At 45.8% G+C, this 22,684-nt stretch overlaps 1 protein-coding gene across 1 annotated transcript in view; it reads right to left on the reverse strand.

Annotated features, from left to right (window-relative positions):
• Positions 1–11,130: 11,130 nt before the first annotated feature.
• Positions 11,131–22,684, reverse strand: part of LOC122901912 (O-acyltransferase like protein-like) — a 60,383-nt gene continuing 48,829 nt past the window's right edge. The window contains exons 11-15 of the mRNA XM_044240981.1: positions 21,189–21,302; positions 19,555–19,687; positions 17,070–17,256; positions 11,676–11,818; positions 11,131–11,401 (exon numbers count right to left, since the gene is read on the reverse strand). Of these exons, the coding sequence (XP_044096916.1) occupies positions 11,276–11,401; positions 11,676–11,818; positions 17,070–17,256; positions 19,555–19,687; positions 21,189–21,302 (703 nt within the window). The 3' untranslated portion in view covers positions 11,131–11,275. The remainder of the gene's footprint in view (positions 11,402–11,675; positions 11,819–17,069; positions 17,257–19,554; positions 19,688–21,188; positions 21,303–22,684) is intronic.

Here is a 22,684-nt window from a genome sequence, read left to right on the forward strand (position 1 = left end):
TAAAGGCCCTGCCTGGTTAGCCCTCCTCATCCCGAAAGCCCCAGAACATGGTACCTAAGAGTGTGGGCTCTGGACTCACACTGTTCAGGTTTATATCTTGGCATCCCCACCTGGCCGTGGCCTTGGGCAAATGACTTATCCTGTGTCTCATTTTGTGTGTGTGTAAGTGAGGATGAGAACAGAACTTCCCTCACCCCACAGTGTGCTGTGTTAGGATTAAATGCCTTGGTTTCTACAAAGCACCTTGAACAATATGTGCCATTTAATAGCCCTCAATAAATACAGCCACTGTCTTTCAAATCTCAGCTTAAGGCTAGTTTCTCAAAAATTCCTTCCTGAGGCTCCCAGTCAGAGTCAGGTTCTCATAGTTCTCACCCAAGATGTAATGAGGTATTTGTGGTATTGCTTCTTATTATTACCCTCCACTGGGATACTGAAGGTTCAAAGGGAGTGGAAATGGCCTCTGTTTTTGTCAATATTGTGTTCTCAGTGCGTAGCAGAGGGCCTGGCAGTGACAGGAGCAAGTAAGCCTTTGTTGAACATGTAATTCCCAAAGGAATGGGCGCATGAATGGAGGCTGCCTCAGGAGCCAGTGCCCCCGAGTCCCTGGATACAGCCGCTATGGAAGACATCTTTGGCCAAAGGCTACCCAGCGGCTTGACAGACTGACTATGACCCCGGGAGTCCCTTTGGGCACAGGAAAGTTCACTTGGAACCAAAGACTGTACGTGTCTTGGAGAAGTTGCTGTTTGCACATGAGTGTCATTAATTCATCACTCAGTGGGTCTGATGGGTCAAAACCACGGTCGGCTACTTACTAGAATCCTTTAGGAATTTTTGAGAAGAGTTTAGATGGCGGAGTCCCACCCCACCCGCAAATCCCCCGGGGTTTATCCTGGTGACCTGCCTTTGTTAAAAGTTCCTCAGGTGATCCTGCAGCCCGCACGGACCAGCACTGGAGAAACCCTCCTGTTGCCAAACTCCATCATTTTACAGAGAAAGAAGCAGAAGCACCTCGACCATGTCAAGATGGATAACATTTTTTTAATGAACAACAAAATAAGCAGAATTTGGTTGCAAACAGAAAATGTGGTGCGATTTTTGAAACAGTGCATAATACAGATAATGCATGTTGGGGTTCATCAGCACGGCGATAAGGCCCTGAGGAGGAAGTCCGGGCAGCACCCCAACGTCCCCCTGCATTGTGATCTGAGCAAAGATATTAGGTTGTCTGGCAGCCTCCGGCAAGTTTCCACCAGTAAACTTGCCACACTCGGCTGCCGTGTATTTGCCAAGTTCAACACAGAATGACCCGGGGTTACTTGTCTAAGTACTGACAGCCCCAGACACAACGCCAAGTCCCTCCATGTCGTGGCTCCGTACCTCACTGTTCCTGCCTTGTGAGAACACAGCCATCAAAGCGGTCATTCCCAATCCAGAGTTTCTCAACCTGGGCGCTGCTATTTTGACTTTTACTAGATAATTCTTTGATGGGGGAGGGTGTAGCTATCCCGTACACTGTAGTGTGTTTGGTTTTTTGGGGTTTTGTTTTTTGTTTTGCTTTCTTTTTAAGTAGGCTCCACACCCAGCATGGATCCCAGCGTGGAGCTTGAACTCACAACCCTGAGATAGAGACCTGAGTTGAGATCAAGAATCCAACACTTCACCAAGGGAGCCCCCCCAGCTGCTTCTGCCTTGTAGTATGTTGCCCGGCGGCGTCCATGGCTTCTGGCTGCTGAAGAACAACAAAAATGCAGACGTTGCCAAAGCTCCCCAGGAAAGATGAAATCATCCCCTCTGCCCCATGGAGCACTATTTTTTTATAGAACCTTACAAATGTATTACATTGTTTATAACCTTACAAAACCACCTTACAATGAATCCAAGGACTAGCAGCATTCGACTGGGAATTTTTACTGGACTCTTTTCCCCTATGGAGAAAATATTTTAAAAAGATTTCTATGGAGGCCCCTGGGTGGCTCAGTGGGTTAAAGCCTCTGCCTTTGGCTCAGGTCATGATCCCGGGGTCCTGGGATCGAGCCCCACATCGGGCTCTCTGCTCTGCAGGGAGCCTGCTTCCCTTCCTCTCTCTCTGCCTGCCTCTCTGCCTGCTTGTGATCTCTATCAAATAAATAAATAAAATCTTAAAAAAACAATAAAGATTTCTATGGATTTCGTGAACAAAATACCAAAACTCATCAGCCAAAAGGAAAAGAGTGGTAAATTTGCCTACATTAAAATTTAAGCATTTATCACTTACAGTGTTGCCATAGATAGGGAGAAAGTATTTGCAACACAAGTGGACAACAATACAGAAAGGACATCTTAGAAGCAATAATAACAAGGAAAATACTCATAGAAGAATGGGCAAAGGATATGGTAGGCAGTCTCTGAAACAGAAGGTTCAAGGGCCATAGTGTCTGAAAGAGAAGGTTTAAGGGCCATTACACACAGGGAGAACACTCAACCCCACTGGTAGACAGGGAAATGAAAATAGAAGTAATCAGACCCTGCCTTATACTCATCAGGGATTTAACAGCAAATTGACAAGTTGATAGAACCAAGCGTTGGGGAAGGTCTTGACTAATGGTGTCTGCTCCCCCCTTCCACTAGTGGAGGTGTAGACTGGCAAAATCACTTTGGAAAGCTGTGTAACATTATCAGAATATACATACACCTGATAACCCTACAATTACTCTCCTGACTCTATACCCTGGAAATTAACGGATCTCCATGAAGAAACACACACAAGGAGTTTGTTAGAACTACGTCTACAAAAATGAAAAACCAAGGTCTACCTACCAATGGTTAGTAGATTAATATTTAAGGCACACAAGCACTCAGGAAAACACTATGAACATTAGAAACGAATTGCCAGCTATATAGACCATGTTTAATGGAGAAAATCACATTTTGAAAGGCTGTTACAGCATGGAACCAATCACACAGTGCTTAAAAACAACATACTACATAACATTTATAGACATATGGATGTTATCAATAAAAATATAAAAACATGGATGAAACTTGGGTAAGAGGAGAGGAAGGAAATGGGATGCAGGTCTACACTGTGTTTTCAATATTTTATTTTTTGAACAGAAACACATTAGAAAGAAAAATGGCAAAATGTTACCCTGTGTTTATTAGGGATGGTGGATATGTGGGCTACCAATTCTTTCATTTCTTTAGGCTCCTTGGAATGTTTGAAATATTTTATATTTTTTAAAAATAAGCTTTAAAAAATAAATACATCTGGAAAAGGCAGGACTATAGAGATGGGAAATGGATGGTTGCTAAGGGCTGGGCTAAGTATAGAGACTGACAACAAAGAAGCCCCAGAAATTGTGAGGAGTCATGGAACTCAGTACCTTGCTCATGGTGGTGAGGACAAACTGCATTTGTCAAAACCCACAAAAGTGTGCAATTTTACAAGATTTTATAAATTATAAACTCAATTTAAAAAAAGAAAAAGAGAGTGCTTGGGTGGCTCAGTCATTAAGTGTCTGCCTTTGACTCTGGTCATGACCCCCGGGGCCAAGCCCCAGCATCGGGCTCCCTGCTCAGCGGGGAGCCTGCTTCTCCCTCTCCCTCTGTCCCTTTCCCCACTCATTCTCTCTCTCTCTCAAATAAAGAAAACCTTTTAAAAAATTAAAATCAAACAAAGAAAAATTCATCTAATAAGCATAGGGACAAAAGGTGCAGGATCCCACATGATTTTGTGAGCTCATCTAATAAAAACGAAATACTACATAAACGTCTCTTGTTTCTTAAAAGCATGTATTAACACATTCCTAGTCATAATCAATATATTTTAAAAATTTGATTAACATTTTAAGTAACAAAAACATAACCATTACATAATGTTTAATAAAAACATAATCATTATTACATTTTAAGTAATGAAAACATTATTATCCATACTCCACAATCTGCTGAAATATCCAGCCCTTTGTCCTTTAATCCAAAGCAAAACGAAGCCCTAGGCCGTTCTTCCCGGCTCTGGCCCCCCGAAGACAGGAGAGCTCCCTCCAAACAGGATTTCTGACATTCCTGTTAATATTCCTGAAGTCCTTATAAATAAAACAGGGGGTTACTGGAAACGTTTGGTTACCGACTGAATGAGTTACAGAAAGAACAAGCGCTTCTTTGTCTCGGCCTGTCTACCGGAGGCAGTCTCTGCCCTCCACTCGACCACAGCGATAGTTCTGGAAGCTTTGCTTTTCCCGGAGAAACCTCTTCCTTCCCTCCAAATTCCTTGGCTCTGCGTGTTCCTCTTAGACCCAGTCTTCCAGGTGTGAAAGCCCTTTCCCAGGTTTGCGGGAACCTTGGTTCTCTGCTCACCGTTAACAGCGAGGAAGTAGAAAGCGCTGGAGGGGCCCCTGGCGGCTCAGCCTGTGCAGCGTCCGAGCCCTGCTTTGGCTCAGGCCACGGCTCGGGTCATGATCTCGGGGGTGCTGAGAGGGCGTGCGGCCTGGGGCTCCGCACTCAGCCCCGCATCTGTTTGGAATTCTCTGCCTCTCCCTCTCCCTCCACCCCTCCTTCTCTGGAATCGATAACATTTTAAAAACAAATAAATAAAATAGAAAGAAGATGGACACGCGCTCAGGGGCCGCTTACTTCTGTTTTCCCAGGACAGAGTGGTGTGTGCGGGGACGGGAGATCGGTGCGAGCACTGACAAAATCCCAGGCAAATGGGGACGAGCTGGTCACCCTACTTTGAGCCTATGGTTTGAACGTGTCCACAGTGAGCCTCACTGGCGAGACATTTGTGGGAGAGCCTTTATATCCATATGTTTAGGTGTTCCGTCTTAGGCCAGTCAGAATCCTGCGGGAAGCAACTTCCAGTCTCCTCCCTGGATGGTGGAGACCTGCTTGCTGGGGTTCGGGAGCCTTCAGCACACACACCCAGACACCGCGCGGCTGCACAGTGTCTGCGTCCTCAGCGGGGCCAGGCAGCCCCCAGTCCCGGCATCAACCTCAGCCTGTCCCCTTCGCGGCCTCCCTTCTCACAGGAGGCGACCACAACTCCCAGCGGCACCACACCCTCCCCACACTGAAGGCCGGAAGACGAGAACTGCTTCCTCCATCACACCCCCAAGCCCCGCCCATCTCTATCTTTCCCAGAAGTCCCCGGCACATGGCTCCTTAGGTCTCATTGGCCAGATCTGGGTCACATGGCCACACTTGGGCCAATCACAGGCCGAAGCACCACTCAGCTTTTGCTGAGTATGAGTCTTCTCCTGTGTTCTGGGCATGGCAGTGCTAGAACGTCAGAGTTGGTTTAGGAAGGGAGGAGGGAACTTGAAGGTGGGTGGGCCACCAAAAATGGCTGCCTCCAAGTGTATATGAGCACACCATTGTTTTAGTTCCAGTTGGGGTCTGTGGACTATTGTAGTAAAGGCTTCTCACCCTTTTATGTACTTTGGCACCTTGGAACTGGGGTCTGGTTGGGCCAATGGGGGAAAGGTTCTTAGAAAACCCAACATATCTAAGACCTGGTTGAGAGGTGCCCACCTGTATGTGCGAGGAGCCTCCTGGAAGAGACTTCCCCTTAAAAAGCAACAAAAGTCCAGGGCCAGATGGCTTCCCAGGGGAATTCTACCAAACAATTAAAGAAGAATTAATTCCTATTTTCCTGAAACTGTTCCAAAAAATAGAAATGGAAGGAAAACTTCCGAACTCATTTTATGAAGCCAGCATCACCCTGATCCCCAAACCAGATAAAAATCCCATCAAAAAAGAGAATTACAGACCAATATCCTTGATGAACACAGATGCGAAAATTCTCACCAAAATACTGGCCAATAGGATCCAACAGTACATTAAAAGGATTATTCACCACGACCAAGTGGGATTTATCCCAGGGCTGCAAGGTTGGTTCAACATCTGCAAATCAATCTATGTGATACAATACATTAATAAAAGAAAGAACAAGAACCATATGATACTCTCAATAGATGCTGAAAAAGCATTTAACAAAGTGCAGCATCCCTTTCTGATTAAAACTCTTCAAAGTGTAGGGATAAAGGGCACATACCTCAATATTATCAAAGCCATTATGAAAAACCCACTGCAAATATCATTCTCGATGGAGGAAAAACTGTTAAGGTTAGGAACACGGCAGGGATGTCCATTATCACCACTGCTATTCAACATAGTACTAGAAGTCCTAGCCTCAGCAATCAGACAACAAAAAGAAATTAAATGCATCCAAACCAGCAAAGAAAAAGTCAAACTATCACTCTTTGCAGATGATATGATACTATATATGGAAAACCCAAAAAGCTCCACTCCAAAACTCCTAGAACTTGTACAGGAATTTAGTGAAGTGTCAGGATATAAAGTCAATGCACAGAAATCAGTTGCATTTCTTTACACTAACAACAAGACAGAAGAAAGAGAAATTAAGGAGTCAATCCCATTTACAATTGCACCCAAAACCATAAGATACCTAGGAATAAACCTAACCACAGAGGCAAAGAATCTATACTCAGAAAACTATAAAGTACTCATGAAAGAAATTGAGGAAGACACAAAGAAATAGAAAAATGTTCCATGCTCATGGATTAGAAGAACAAATATTGTGAAAATGTCTATTCTACCTAAAGCAATCTACACATTTAATGCAATCCCTATCAAAATCCCATCCATTTTTTTCAAAGAAAAAGAACAAATAATCCTAAAATTTATATGGAACCAGAAAAGACCTCGAATAGCCAAAGGAATATTGAAAAAGAAAGCCAAAGTTGGTGGCATCACAATTCCAGACTTCAAGCTCTTTCACAAAGCTGTCATCATCAAGACAGTATGGTACTGACACAAAAACAGACAGATAGACCAATGGAACAGAATAGAGAGTCCAGAAATAGACTTTCACCTCTATGGTCAACTAATCTTCGACAAAGCAGGAAGGAATGTCCAATGGAAAAAAGACAGCCTCTTCAACAAATGGTGCTGGGAAAATTGGACAACCACATGCAGAAAAATGAAATTGGACCATTTCCTTACACCACACATGAAAATAGACTCAAAATGGATGAAGGACCTCAATGTGAGAAAGGAATCCATCAAAATCCTTGAGAAGAACACAGGCAGCAACCTCTTTGACCTCAACCGCAGCAACTTCTTCCTAGGAACATCGCCAAAAGCAACAGAAGCAAGGGCAAAAATGAACTATTGGGATTTGATCAAGATCAAAAGCTTTTGCACAGAAAAGGAAACAGTTAACAAAACCAAAAGACAACTGACAGAATGGGAGAAGATATTTGCAAAACAACATATCAGATAAAGGGCTAGTATCCAAAATCTATAAAGAGCTTAGCAAACTCAACACCCAAAGAACAAATAATCCAGTCAAGAAATGGGCAGAGGACATGAACAGACATTTCTGCAAAGAAGACATCCAGATGGCCAACAGACACATGAAAAAGTGCTCCATATCACTCGGCATCAGGGAAATAAAATACACATCAAAACCACAATGAGATATCACCTCACACCAGTCAGAATAGCCAAAATTAACAAGTCAGGAAATGACAGATGCTGGCGAGGATGTGGAGAGAGGGGAATTCTCTCTTGGTGGGAATGCAAGTTGGTGCAACCACTCTGGAAAACAGTGTGGAGGTTCCTCAAAAAACTGAAAATAGAGCTACCCTATGACCCAGCGATTGCATTACTGGGTATATATCTTAAAGATACAAACGTGGTGCTCCAAAGGGGCACGTGCACCTGAATGTTTATAGCAGCAATGTCCACAATAGCCAAACTATGGAAAGAACCTAGATGTCCATCAACAGATGAATGGATAAAGAAAATGTGGTATATATATACAATGGAATACTATGCAGCCATCAAAAGAAATGAAGTCTTGCCATTTGTGATGACGTGGATGGAACTAGAGGGTATTATGCTGAGCGAAATAAGTCAATCAGAGAAAAACAACTATCATATGATCTCCCTGATATGAGGAAGTGGAGATGCAATGTATGGGCTTGGGGGGTGGGAAAAGAAAAAATGAAACAAGATGAGATGGGGAGGGAGAAAAACCATAAAAGACTCAATCTCAAAAAACAGACTGAGGGTTGCTGGGGGGAGGGGGCATGGGAGAGGGTGGTGGGGTTATGGACATTGGGGAGGGTATGTGCTATGGTGAGTGCTATGAAATGTGTAAACCTGGCGATTCACAGACCTGTACCCCTGGGGATAAAAATACATTATATGTTTATTAAAATAAATAAATAAATTATTTTTCAAAAAAGAGAAGGGATTGATTCCATCACTATTTCAGCGGCCATGTACTGAACACCTGCTGTGTGCCGGCCGTGATGGTCAGGGCCAGTGGCAAATAGGATGGAAATGTAAAGAGGACGAAATTGCCACTCTGATCACCCTCCATCCCAGCGCCCACAGACTCATAGTGTATCCAAGGGAGAATGACCTCTATTACAACAGGGAAAATCTGCAAGAGCAGTTTCTATAAAAACAGCCCCAGCCATTAGCAGCACTGCATCAACGCCTGAACAAGACGACACAGACGGCACAAGGCGGGGGGCAGAGGGGACTTATCTGTTTGTGCCATTTGTGGAGCTCATCAGTGCTGTGAATGGACCCAGTAGCCTGACCACAGAACCAGCCTGGCCCACCTCCTGTCCAGAGAAGGCAGAGGAGAAGGCGGCATGCTTTGGAGAGTGGAGTGGGGACAGTAGGTATAGGAGGCACTGCCCCCGCCCCCATCCCCAGCTCTCAGCAGTCTGAGGGCAAGGTGGGGGAGGGCACAGCTCGAAGGAGAGCCTGCACCATTTAAAAAGGACTTAGGAGAGTCCAGTGTTTACAAGACAAGCAAGATACTCCTAGACTCTCCCAAGACAGGAGGAACTTAAGGAGGGCTGGAGTTCCTTTAGATCTGCTGCGGGTGACTACACGGTCAATATGACCTATTTTTATCCATGGGCTGGTATGTGGGGATGAAACATGGATTTCAGAATTTAGGGAGAATTAGAGGAGGCCCCTATCAGGTGATGCTTGCTTACTCTCTACTAATGTTGCTATCTCTGTAAATTTGCATGAGTTTACTATTATTATTTGCTTGAGTTTTTTATACAAAAATAGAAAAAAAAAGTATAATGATGTGCCAATATCTATCACCCAGCTTCAAAAATGATCACTACATGCCCAGTCTTGTTTTATCTATCTCATTTCCTTCTGATATTATTCTGAGGCAAATACCAGATTTTATCATTTTGCCTGTAAATATTTCAGTATGTGTCTAAAACATAAGGACTGTTAAAAAAATTACCGCAATACCACTATCACATTAAAAAATTGGTAAGTCCTTAATATCATCGAATATCCAGGCGGTGTTCAAATTTCCAACTGTCTCATAAATGTCATATGTTCTTTTACAGCTTGTTTCAGAATCCAGAGAAGGTCCCCACATTCTAATAAATCTTAAACTCCTAGGGAATTCCAGATCGAAACAAAAGCTAGAACAAAATTGGATTTCTCTGTCCCTACTTTATATTTTATGAAATTGCAATAGTGAAGAGGTTATTTTTTTTTTCCCATGGGCCCCAGGTTGCTAGCCTCATAACTAGAAGCACTCAGCAATTTGACTGCCTGGCAACGTTGGGGGCGAGTCATTTCCCACTGGGGTCTGTCCACATTGTAGTGTTCCTCCACCCACCCTCAAGATCTCTGAAATCTAAGTTTGAGGGGGGTCAGGTGCCAAATCCGCCACCAGGGGGCTCCCAAGGCACTCCATGAACTTTAGGGGTTACCCAGAGAGCCAACTTGGTGCTTTCTAATACAGACCCTGAACACGCCAGGCTTGTCTTGTCTCCTCGCTCACATCAGATGCTATCAGCGGACTAGACCAGGCCTCCGGGAGATGTGGGTCCCCAGAGTGAGCCAGAAAATGACAAGGTTAGCTGTCAACTGCCCTTTCGAAGGAATTGAGGTTAGCAGCCCTCCCCACCCCCAGTGGTCCTCCTAACAGGTCCTCTTGGAGAAAAATAGTGCACACAGAGATGGGGATCATGTGGTTAATAAATCCTTTGATACTTAAGTACACAACGAGAGGGTTGTTAAACTTGACATTAAGCCTATGTGAGTAGGGACAGTTAGCGTGAAATCACACACCCGGGGAGGAACATAAGTCTGACAATCTGGACATCCTAGCCTTATAAAGCTCTCCGTTTCTAGGCCTCGCTGCTGGAAACCGAGGGGTTGGGATGGAAGCCATTCACCAGGGTCTCGTCCTTCTCTGTTGGGAGTTTTGTTGAGAGACTGTATTCCTTTCCACACTAGCTGATTTACCACAACAGATGTGTACCCCCTCACGGTTCTGGAAAGCTAAGGTCCTAATTCAAGGTCTCGGCAGGGCTGTGCTTTCTCTGAGGGCTCTGGGGAAGAGGTCTTCCTTGCCTCCCCTAGCTTCTGTGTCTTCTTGGTGTTTCTTGGCTTGTGGCGGCCGCCTTATTTCTGTACATTTTCACCCCTTCTTCCATTTGTGCAGATCTGTCTCTGTGTCCAGATTTCCCCTTTTTAATTAGGACGCTAGTCACCTTGGATTAGGGCTGCCTCCCCCCATAAACTCCCTTTAACTTGATCACCTCTATAAAACCCGAACCCCCAAACAGGTCACATTCTAAGATGCTAGAAGATTCGGACTTTGTTTCTTTTTCCGTGGACACATTCAACCCCTAACAGGGACCACACTGTAAAATAGGTAATGTTTGGAAGGCCTGTCACCATGCACTCATGAATTGGACACTCCAGTGGGTCATACAATCCTGAGGCTCTAGGATAAACTTACAAGTCTACAAAGGTGTCATGATAACACAATTATGACATGAAAAACTACATGCTGTGATTTTACCAAGAAAAGGGAACATTATAACCCAAATGACATTAAATTCATGAGGTTTGCTCTTTTCCTGTGATCACTAGTAGAGAAAATACATGGAGGACGAGACCCCAAAAGTCCAGGTTTTGGGGGTTTTTTTGGCCTTTTTTTTTTTTTCTGAAAAGGTATATCAGAGGGTGATTATTATGCTAGGAAATAGGCTGTCACAGAACTCTTTTATATAGCAAACACTCAAACTCTTTCGTGAATTAAGCACAGAGAACTTGTATTATCTTAAAGAGTCACAAAATCAGATTCACACTCCTTACCAGGGGGACAAACATTTGTTACATAAACGAGGCCACACCTGCTTTTGCTCATCACCAGCAGAACAAACCCATCCATTCTTCCCGGTTTTACCAGAATGTTTCTTCATGGCCCTGCAGGTGTTGGTCCCAGCAGGTGCCGCTTCAGTTCCTGACACGGTTTCTCTATGCACAGCGTCAGGACCAACCCAGCGATGAAGGTCAGCAAACAGTGTCCGGAGAAAAGATAGAACTGGAGAGAAAAAGGGGCAGAGGGGATACAATCTTACTACCAGACTCCTGGCTGTACGAAATGAATCTGTAATAGACTACCCTGAGCATTAAAACTAGAATAAATGCAATCAAAGAAAGATAGTCTTCTGAAGCCCTCCCTCCAGTAAAACAAAGGACGTCAGGCTCCTGGCAACAATGCAACATGCTTCTCCCCAAGCCACTGGGTGGCTCTGGGGCTCCAGCAGAGAAGGGACCAGAGAGTCACACCCCGACACGAGCAGGGATTCACTCACCATGTTGGTGTCAGTGTAGTGAATCAGCGTTTCCTGAAGCCCGTTGTAGAGCACGATGAGGATAGGGTGCACCAAGTAGCAGGCGTAGCTGATGCCGGCCAGCAGAGTCCAGAGCTGGCAAGACAGCAGCCGGTTCACTGGACCTGGAGGGAAACAACAGCCGGTCACGGGCCCGGGGAGCGTCTCTCCTGCTCCGTGGGGCCATCCCCGCTCCCTTGGGACTCCATTCCTAGGGGTGTGAATTTCCTCTAAGAAAGTCTTTATTCTTCTCATTTTTAAAAAAAATATTTTATTTATTTATTTGACAGAGAGAGAGATCACAAGTAGGTAGAGAGGTAGGCAGAGAGGGAGGAGGAAGCAGGCTCCCCACTGAGCAGAGAGCCCGATGCAGGACTCGATCCCAGGACCCTGAGATCAGGACCTGAGCCAAAGGCAGAGGCTTAACCCACTGAGCCACCCAGGCACCCCTATTCTTCTCATTTTTTAAGGGAATGAGCCCCAAATGAAAACAAAACAAAAAACAAAAAGCACTTCCCTTTGCAGGAGTATGAGAAAAATGAGAGATGCTAATATAGAGTTTACAATTGCCTGGAGCACAAAACATGCACGTGTAAAACAAGGCGCAAAGTCCTTCCCCCAGCTTTGGTTCTGGCTCCAGGGGCAACACAGGAGCCACTGGGCCTTGGGACAAAGCAGTGGCATCGCCAGGCCCCAGACTTGTCATCTGTCATAGACAGGCTTGGCATTTGGTCAGCTTCTAGTCCCTTTGGGGACAAATATTCCATAACCTGCTCTAACTCCGGAACTGTGCTGTCCCACATGATAGCCGCGACCCACTTTGGGTTATTTAAATTAATTAAAATTAAGTGCAAGGATACGTCCCTCTTGCACAGGACTTCCTGTTCTCTGCAGGGGGTTGAAGAGTGTTCTCCCACTATGTCCATCTGGAACCTTGCCCTGTTTGCAACGAGGGTCTTTGCAGATGGAATGAAGGTAAGGAACTCGAGACGAGATTACCCTGGATTAGAGTGGGCCTCAAATCCAGAAATGAGTGTCCTTATAAGAGACAGAAAAGGAGACACAAACACACAGAGGAGAGGAACTGGGTGAAAGCCATGTGAAGACAGAGGCAGAGACTCGAGTAACACACACCCAGGCCAGGGACCTTGGGGCTTGCCGGCAGCCACAGGGAAAGGAGAGATCAGGAGAGAGCAAGGAACAGATCCCCACAGGGCTTCTGGAAGGACCTTGCCAACACCTTGATTTGGGGTTTCTAGTCTCCAGAACTATGAGAAAATCCATTTCTATTGTTTTAGGCCAAGAACAAAGAAAGAAAGAAAGAGGAAGGAAGGAAGAAAGAAGTAAAGAGGAAGGAAAGAAGAAAAGGAAAGAAAAGAAAGGAGAGAGAAGAGAAAAGAAAAGAAGCTCTGTCTTTCTTTTCCACATGCCTCATCTTGAGTGCTCAGTAATGAATCAAGTGGTTTCAGTTTTTCAGGACAAAATCTTTGGTGCCATCGCAGACTCTGTTCTTTCTCCCATATTCCACAGAGCGCAGCCATTCTATCTCTGAAACTATCTATCTCAATCGGACCCTTTCTCCCCATCTCCTCTGCAAACCCCCTCATCAAATCCACCACGGACCCCTCCTCCACGGACCTCTACAGTAGCTTCCTAACACATCTGTTGGTCTCTCTGCTCTTCTTGCTGCCCTACAGTCCCCATGCAACATTTAGAGTAATCTTTTAAATCACAGGTCAGATGACGTTACATGACGTTTAAAATAAAATCCAGATTCTTCCCCACGGCCATGAAGATCCTTGCAAGACCTGGCTTCCGCCTTCCTCTGTGTCCTCATTCCCATCTCTCTCCCACCTTGAACCTGACTGCTATCTGCCTGGCCTTCTGCCTGTTCCCCTGCCCACTGAGCTCATTCCCGTCTTGAGACCTCCGCCACACCATTCCCTCTGCCTGCGATGCCTGCAAATGCACCCCGACTCCAGTCCTGCTCCGAGTCCTGCTTTATTCTTAATCCTGTATACATCTGCACTTGAATTATATTATAAATGTATTTACTTGCTATGGCTCTGGATTTGTTTCCGATGGCTGCTATAACAAATCGGAGAAACATGGTGGCTTGAAAAACCAAAATGGATTCTCGTGTCATTCTGGAGACTAGAAGCCCAAAACCAGTATCACTGGCTGAAATCACGGTGTTGACACGGTCACTCTCCCTCTGGAGGCTCTAATGGAGAACCCACTCCTTGTCGCCTCCAGCTTCCCATGGCTTCTGGCATTCCTTGCCTTGCGGCCCCTCCCATCAACATCAGCATTTTCAACGCTCTGCTCTAGCTCCATATCCCCGTCTCCTCTGTGTGTCTGTCAAATCTCCCTTTGCTCTCCTCTTTTAAGGATACGTGTGACTGCATTTCGGGCCCACCTGGATAAGCCAGCACGATCACCCCATCTTCCAATCTTATGTTTGCTGCCATACCTATAAGGTTCCAACAAGACCTCAAATCTTGGGGACCATTATTCAGCTTACTAGAGCCTCCTGGTCTCTCTACTTCACCTACTCTCTGTGATCTCCTACAAGAGAGAGATTTTTTTTTTCTTGTCTGTTGCTTATAGCCCCTGCATCTCAGTGCTTGACATAAATCAAGCATTTGGTAAGTATTTTACGAGATTGAGTGAATAAATAGAAGTGGACTCACAGACCAGACTCATTTGCCCCCTAGTGAATGCCAGAGGATAAGATCAACCAAGATATTATTGGGGAATTAACAATATAGTTGTAGAAAAATTAAGTCAGCAAAGAGCACAGGTGAACCCAACACAAAAGTATATTTCTAAAGCAAAAAATATCCTGTTCATGTCACAAACTCTAGTCAATTATTAATCACATTAAATTAATGCTGTTAATTCAGATTTTATTGGTTTTATAGTTTTATGGTTACTCTATTATTTTTCTTTAAGATTTTATTTTTAAGCAATCTCCACTGGGGCTTGAACTCACAACCCCAAGATCAGGAGTCACACACTCTATAGACTGAGCCAGCCAGGTGCCCCATTTTTATGGTTACTTTATAAATTTGTTTTGGCTTTATAAATTTGTGTGCTATAAACATAAAAATTTGGGTGTCTGGGTGGCTCAGTGGGTTAAAACCTCTGCCTTCAGCTCAGGTCATGACCCCAGGGAGCCTGAGCCTGCTCAGCAGGGAGCCTGCTTCCTCCTCTCTCTGCCTGCCTCTCTGCCTGCTTGTGATCTGTCAAAATAAATAAATAAATAAATAAAAGCCATAAAAATTTGTGTCTTAGCTTTATGTTTGTTCATGTTTAGGTAAAATTAGAATTAAAATTTAATTTAAGCCAATACGAGGGTTTTTATTTAAAGGCTATTTATTCCTTTGAGATGAGTCCATATATTATTAAGTTAGAGGACCATTGCTGGAGGAGAGAGGGCAGCCCTGAAAGGTTTTAGCTGGAGGAGTAAATGTCAGAAGATGACTCTGGCAACTCAACGGAACATGGCTCTGCGCGGAACCAGACCCTGTGGTCTACTCTGGCTCTGACTGAGATGGCGACAGATGATTTGAGCCATCGGGATCCCCTCACATCCCGAGAGTCTCAGGAAAACGCTTCTTCAAATGTTCCTTTATAAACATATTTTTCTAAAGGTCGCCAGGTGGATACATATTTTCTAGAACTGTATCTTGCCTATCACCTCCTACCTTCACCTACTAACCAATCCTGAGATCTTAAAATAGTGTCGGAGGTGCAAAGCTAGAATGCCAGTCACACCTAGATAATTGTGATCAGCTAATGACAACACATTTTGAAAAGATAACATTGCCCAAGAATGGCCAAAGGGCTTGTCTGTCCCCTGGATGAAGGGAGGTATCACCCATACTCAGCCTAATAACCAGTAGTATTTACTAGCTCCACCTGACGATAATGCCGCAAATTCTATTAATCTTCTAACTTGACCCAAGTCACTCCCTCTAGCAGGTGAACCTTTCGTTTAGCATGACTTCTTACATTAGACAGGAATGCTATGATGTTTGACCCCCCCCCCCCCCGATCATGGGCCAGGGGGGACTAACTGCTTGTGTTCTGAGGCTCAGGCGACAGATTAGGGTCATTGTCACTGGATGAGAACTGTGTTAGGTATGGTCATGTGATTCAAACATCTGCCCAGAAGTGCAAATACATCAGTCAGAGAGAATGTAACCTATTTCTTTGTTAATGTCATTTCTCCATATAAGGAAAAGCTTTTACTATTAAGTATTAAGGGGCAAATCCCTTATTGTTATAAACTCACCAAATTCAAAAACAAATTTACCAATCAAACATCTAAGGGGGTATGTTGCACAGAAATGAAGGTCAATGGCTTTGGGCGTTGGCTTTGCACTTGGTCTGGGTTTCATTTTCTAGCTCAGCCACTACTGAGCCGTGTGACCTTCACGAATTCCTTCATCGCCAGGCGCTGTCTTTCTCACAGAGAAACAGCTCCTGATAGTTCTGCCCACAGCGGTACGGCCAGGGTCACCTGGGATCGTGTGGGTGAAGTTCTCTGTGGGGCCCAGCATAAGCCTGTGCTCAATCTGCAGTTCTTGGAATCACTTGATCATTTTTCTCCTTAAACTATGATTTCCAAACACTTCTGCTGAGGCTAACTGGGTCAGGTTCATAGGCCCACCTGGAAACCCCTCCTGAGTATTTCACTAGGTTAGAAAGAGGTCATGGCTCCCCCTGGCTCTACCTCCATCGCTTTAGGATTTCTGAGCAGTGTGGGGCCAGAACCTTTTCTACATGATTCTCCTGCCATTTTCTGACACTCAAGCATCCAGTTCCTACCTCGTGCCAAGCAGAAAAGAAAGGAGGAAAATGTCAGGGGACTTGAATACACATCTCTAATCTGGAGAAAATCCTTTCCTTTGAAGCCCATTCCGCTTGACTTCTCCATGCATAAAAAGCCAGGCCCAGTAGAGACAGTTTACCGGCTTCATCGAAGGGCTGAAGGGGATCTTGGGAACTACTCAGTCTATACCCAAAGGTAAAGAAACCACGGCCCAGGTGAGTGTGACCAGAACTTTTGTCTCCGGCACTGGTATTTTTGTTCTCACTGCGTGACACTGGATTTCTCTTCCAGCCTCTTAACTAGCTTCAGTGGAAAGGCTGCAGATTTTCCTTTTGGAACCTACATTTGTACATAAACCAGGGTAAAAATCTAAAATAGAATATGCAAGCATTTCTTCCCCCAGGATATAAACAAACTGTCCGTACCAACCACTCCAGCAAATAAAAAAGCCCCTCTGTGTACTCCGTGTTTTCACGTGTGTCACCTTTAAAGGGACACGGCGTGAGCCCCTAGGAACAGCCCCAGCGGCCTCATACCTCCGTGGCCTTCCTCACACGCCAGCATGACCCAGCCCACAGCCGCCGCCCACAGCGTCCGGTGCAGGGCCTGGTACAGAGCAACGGCGGGCAAGGAGGTGGCCAGGCTGTCATCCACCACGTACGCCAGAGCGACCACTATGAACAGGGTGGACAGGGCGCAAATCCACCCCAGCACGGCCTGAGCCTACGAGGAAAGGAGAGACGCCGGTCAATCCCATTCTGGACATTGCGTATTTACTTCCTCTTACACAAATTCAGTTTTTCCTCTCATTAGTGTCACTTTAGGTGTTTATTTGTAAACCACAAACAATGCCCAACTTTGACTAAAATAGGTTTGGACTAGCGGTTCTGAGGGGCTGGGGTTGGGGCAGGGGAGGGGTGGGTGGGGCACGTGACCATGAAGAGTTAGCACAAGGGAGATCATTGTGGTGACAGCAGAGTTGTGTACCTTGTTTGTGATCGTGGTTATCCCACTCCTGACCTCCCATTCTGTTCCTTAACCTAAAAAGGCCCCTGGATTGGTTCTGTGCCCACCAACAAGGCAAGGCTTCCGGCACGCGGTCTATGCCTGGGCTGCAACCTTGTCATCGGGGCCATGAAATCGCAGCAGGAGTGGGAGAATGGAGAACTTCCCAGCTCAGAGAAGAGCCCCATGGGTCAAATTCTATTGCCAGTCCCAGTTCAAGATCTTAGATCTTATGTTACTTCACTTGACCTTTTTAGAGTCACACCTGTCCTCCAAGAATCTCTCTTGCTTCTCTGTTCCAGTTCCCAAGTTGCTATCATGACCTCTCCATTGAACCAAACCAGCATCTTCTCAGTCCACAGTCTAGTCTTTAAAGAGAAGCTCTCCCCTCCTTGGCCTCCGATTGCTGCGCTAGGCTCTGGCTACAGGGGAGGAAAGGTGTTTCCTGGGGGGTCGGGGAGCTCTCCACAAGCCCCGTCTTTTGGGCTGGGATGCCCTTCACTCTTACACTGATAATGCATCCTGCCTCATCTCATTCCTGGCACAGAATATCGGCCCTGGCTGCCTCCAGCTTGGACTCTGTGTTCTTATTTTCTGGCTTCTAGAGTTTTGAACTTGGTCTACACACCCCTGCTACCTTGTTTCTCCAGATCAGCTTGACCTGTGCTCTCACTCCACACGCCTCGGTCCGGACTCAATGCCCGGAGTGTTTGCAAATGCTCTGTGTCATCTTGGGTTTCTCCTCGGCTCCCTGGATACCCTGGAACCTGGATGACACCGAAACATCTCTTTAATGGCACTCTGTTGTAATCTACAAGAGTTGTGCATTTTTAGGGGAAACTCCAAACTATAGGAAAAGTCACATAGTCCTTGTTACAACCATTCTCTCTAGTGAAGCCCTATCTCCTGTTCCTTCTGTGAGCAACACAAGATTTTCCAAGGACAAGGGCCTCTTCTCCAGAGCATCTAGGTGAGGTACCCACAAGACCTAGGCAAACAAAGGTAGGGCTTAACAGAGGAGAGTTGGGGCTATCACTGTACCCTAATAGTTCAAAGGAATTCTTGGCCCTTCATCCACTGAAAAGCATATTATCCTTCATTCATTTGTTTATTAAGTGATTTTTAATTGTTTGTTAATTAATTTTAATTAATTAATAATTTATTTATTTTGATTAAGTGTTTACTAAGTGCTTTCAGTGATTTTAGAACCAGACATTGGGGATTCAGAGGCAAGTAAGGCATGGTCTACCCTCAAGGTCTTGTGGGTCAATGAAAAGCCATATGAAGAGCTTTTGCACCGTTCAAGGGCAATACCAAGGTAGTGTTTTAAATAGATTGCCCCAAGGGTGGATTTGAGATGGGCAAGACAAGAAGTCCAGGTAAGAGATGGAAGAGCTTCCGCGAGGTTAGCTGGACGGGAGAAACAATAGGGGGCTTGGTGGAGGACTGCCTTAGAGGAGGGTTCAATGAGGAGGACACATCAAAGATGAACACAGGCTTCTGGCTTGAGTAATGAGGTTGGACAGCGAGCCAGAACAATTAACCACAAAGGAGCCAGGGAAGCAATTTTACCTGGAAGACAAAGTGACGGCTTCATTCCCCTTAGATACCTTGTGTCCCGATGCCCAGATGGAGCCATTGAACTTGACCAAGAACCCTGTCTATAGAAACCAAGGAGCTTGTGCTATTAAACGTAACCATGCCCTTCCAAAAGAGGACCTTGCCCCTGCAAACTCAATGGGTGGGTTTTTCCAATATCGATGAGTTCTCTGGGTCTATACCAAGCCTCCAACAGGTAGAACACCATCTCAGTGAGGAAAGTAGAGAATCAGGCTCCGGCAAAAACATAAGGTCACTCTTATTCTCCGGCACCAGGAAACACTGCTAACACACCACAGCCCAAAAAGGTACTGAGCAGTCTGACTCCTGGCTGTGGCTTTTGACGAGCCTGGCCAAATGGGCCACTCCAGTCCCAAGAAGACCCAGCCCTTACAGTGAGGTATGGGGCAAGCTTACCTTGGTTTTAAGAATGTTTGCCTGATGGTTTTGATGCATGAAAATGCTCAGAAAGAGGCCCACGAGGAACGGCCCATATCTGCAGTAGGGCTTAGTGTAATATTCGGAGAAATATAACACAGTCACATTTTCACTGAAAAACACAAGAATGGAAGGCAAAAGGGTCTCTTTGATCTGGAGCTGAAAAAAAGGAATCTCTCAGATGTCCACTGGTGCAACTGGCAAATCCAACAGAAAATGTGGGGAACATTTGTTCGTTTTCTCAGTAATGGTCCCCAAACAGTAACCTTGTCTTAGATCACAGCTGGCTTGCTAAATTCCAAATTCCCTTCAGCAACCCCACCCCCCACCGGATCCCAAAGAACTATGATGACCGTGTTCCTTTAAAGGAGTTGTTTCTGGTAGCTGGGTACATCAGGATAGCTCTAAAAATCTGGTTCTCAGTAGTCAACCTCTTCGTGGAAGCTCTTACAGAATTTGATTGCTTGGGCCACATCTCTGGAGACTGGGATTCAGGTGGTCTCAGATGGTGGTTTCTGGAAGCATTGGTGGATTTAAAAGCAGGTGAGTCTCACATGCTTCCAGAATTGAGAACCCCTGGGCTAGACAGGAATGAGCCTCCTCCTCCGTTACCTGGCATTGCCCACAGAAGACATGACATGACGGGAAGGGCATGATGTTCCCCTGGTCAAAAAACCTGGGAGTCTTCATTCATTCATTCATTCCCCTAACAAATACATAACAAGCCCTGTGCCAGACGTGGCTCAGGGCTATTTTACATTGAGAAATGGCGTTTGCACTGATGCCTGTAGGAAAACCCTGCTAAGACCTGGATTCTAAAGGAAAAGCATTCTACTGTGAGAGAACCGCAAGTGCAAAGGCCTGAAGAGGGAGCAGGCTGGGTGTGCAGACATAGGAAGACCAGTGTGACTGGTCCAGAGTCCACACTCTATCTGGGGAGTGATAGAGGAGGTCAAACAAGGATTTTATTTCAAGAGCACTGGGCAGCCATTGGAGGAATTTAAGCAGATGACTGACAGGATCTGATTTCCATCTGTATCACTCCACCTGCTGCACTGAGAAGAGATGAGTGGGAAATCAGACCACTCCCCCCCATTTAATACACAGGGTGATTATAAGGAAGAATGTTATATATTCCTCACTGGGGAGGCAAAGTAGCATCGTGGGTAAGATCCTAGGTTCCACTCACACCTGTAAGTATGCCACTTACAGGCGGTGTGACTTTCGAGGGATAACCCCCAACTTCCTTAAATTTCAGTCTCTCCGGCAGATCATAAGAACTTCCAAGCTCAATTTCGCCACCGAAGGGGAAACCTAATACGGCCACGTGGGGGCGCTCCTTTCCTCCGAGAAGCATTTCAATGGGCAGCAGTGTGTTTCCTGCGCTTTCAGAGCAGACGCCCCCACCCAGCGCCAGTTGAAAGGTTCGGAAGTTTGGAAACAAAAACGCCATCAGCTTTCCCATCCAGGCTGAACATTTCCCACCCAGTTTTTCCGCGAGCCAATGCACACAGCCCAGGCTGCCTGGCACTGGCTGAACAGCCCTTCCTGGGAGGTCCTGGCCCTTCGGAGGGCAGGCTCGTGAGAGCAGCAGGCTGGAAACTGGGGGTTACCTTGCTTCTGACGGAGCCGCGACCGGAAGGGCATAAGCCAGTGTGAGCAGAGCTGTGGCAGTGAAAGATGCCAAGAACAGCATGGCCCCGAGGAGGACAAGGACATGTTTACTTCTGCAAAGAGAGGACATGGACAGAGGCTCCCTTCAGTTTCCGTCACTGCAAAGTCTGTGGTTAGGAAAGATTTGAAAGCTTGGCAATCAGAGGCACTTCCTGCTGGGGCTGCCTTTGAGGGAGGCTGATGTGGGGGCAGCTCTGGCAGAGTGGGCTGGAGTTAGACAACTGGGTTAGCCTTTAAGCTTGACCATTTACTGGCTCGGACCTGGAACTTGAATTTCCCCATCTTCACCCTGAAATTTATAATGCAGCTCAACATGAGACAATGCCTGGGAATGTCCCTCGCCACCCACGAGGCACTCTATGGACCTAAGAGGTGGTTGATTTAGGAGAGAAATGACAATCAGGCACAGGGGGACACAAGGAAGGGAACAGCAGAAGAGGGGAATCCAGGGGTTCTTCTCCTTCCCAGATGCAATCTGAGACAAATATCTGGGTGTTGGTCTTTGATATGGGGTTAGGAATGAGGGATGGGGTGTGAAACAGGTAAGCAGGGAAAGCTAATACAAGGATGTGCTATCAAGGTGGCTAATGCTCCATTCTTCCAGAATGTGCTACGGAGCCTTCTGAAATGCACCTGAAAACTGTCTTGGGAGGTGAAAGAAAGAAGCCTTTTCTAGTGTCTTCTATCCTCCATGGGTCAAAAGTCAAAGCAGCCACACTTTGGGACGATGCATGTTTAAGGCCAAGAGGAGTCCTGAAGGAGTCCCAGCTGTAGTATATGGGAGGTTCTGGGGAAGGAAATGAGATTTAGGGACACAGGCTCAGAGCAAGGCAAGGCCGGGTCCAAGACAATTTGCAGAGGTACAAAAAAAAAAGTCAAACACAGGTGCAAGACGTCTAGGCACAACCCTGCTGGGATGATGCCTCTGACAAGCCCATTCCGCTGCTTGAAGTTGCCATGGTCCTTCATGCAGAAGGGATAAGGTACCCTTCCTAGATCATGAGTGAGGCAGGGAGCAAATGATTTTCATCCAGGGTGCCAATTCTAGTTTATTGTTAATGTTTGCAATGGGGTTTGCTCAGTGGTGCTGTGATTGATTAGTAATGTCTGCTGTGAGCATGGGTTGGGAAGTTATGACAACAATGATGTCTATTTACAATGCCTTTTGCTGGACCATCTAGTTCTACCCTCCCTGAATTACTGGCATTATAGATGACTGTGTTCTCTAAAGAAAAGAGCCCTACCTTTTATACCTCCCACCATTGAGAAGCTAAATGTAGTTGCATGGCCACATGCTTGGATAGGACTGGTTTCTAGCTTGAGGGATTGAAATCTGCCTTCCAGGACAGCCTCTAGGAAAGATGCTGACATTGGAACCGGGGGTCCTAAGTCACAAGGACACTCAAGCAGGACCCCAGTAGGTCTGGAGTTGGAA

The sequence above is a fragment of the Neovison vison genome, chromosome 3 (genome assembly GCF_020171115.1).
Source record: "Neovison vison isolate M4711 chromosome 3, ASM_NN_V1, whole genome shotgun sequence".
In the NCBI taxonomy this organism is placed as follows: Eukaryota; Metazoa; Chordata; class Mammalia; order Carnivora; family Mustelidae; genus Neogale; species Neogale vison.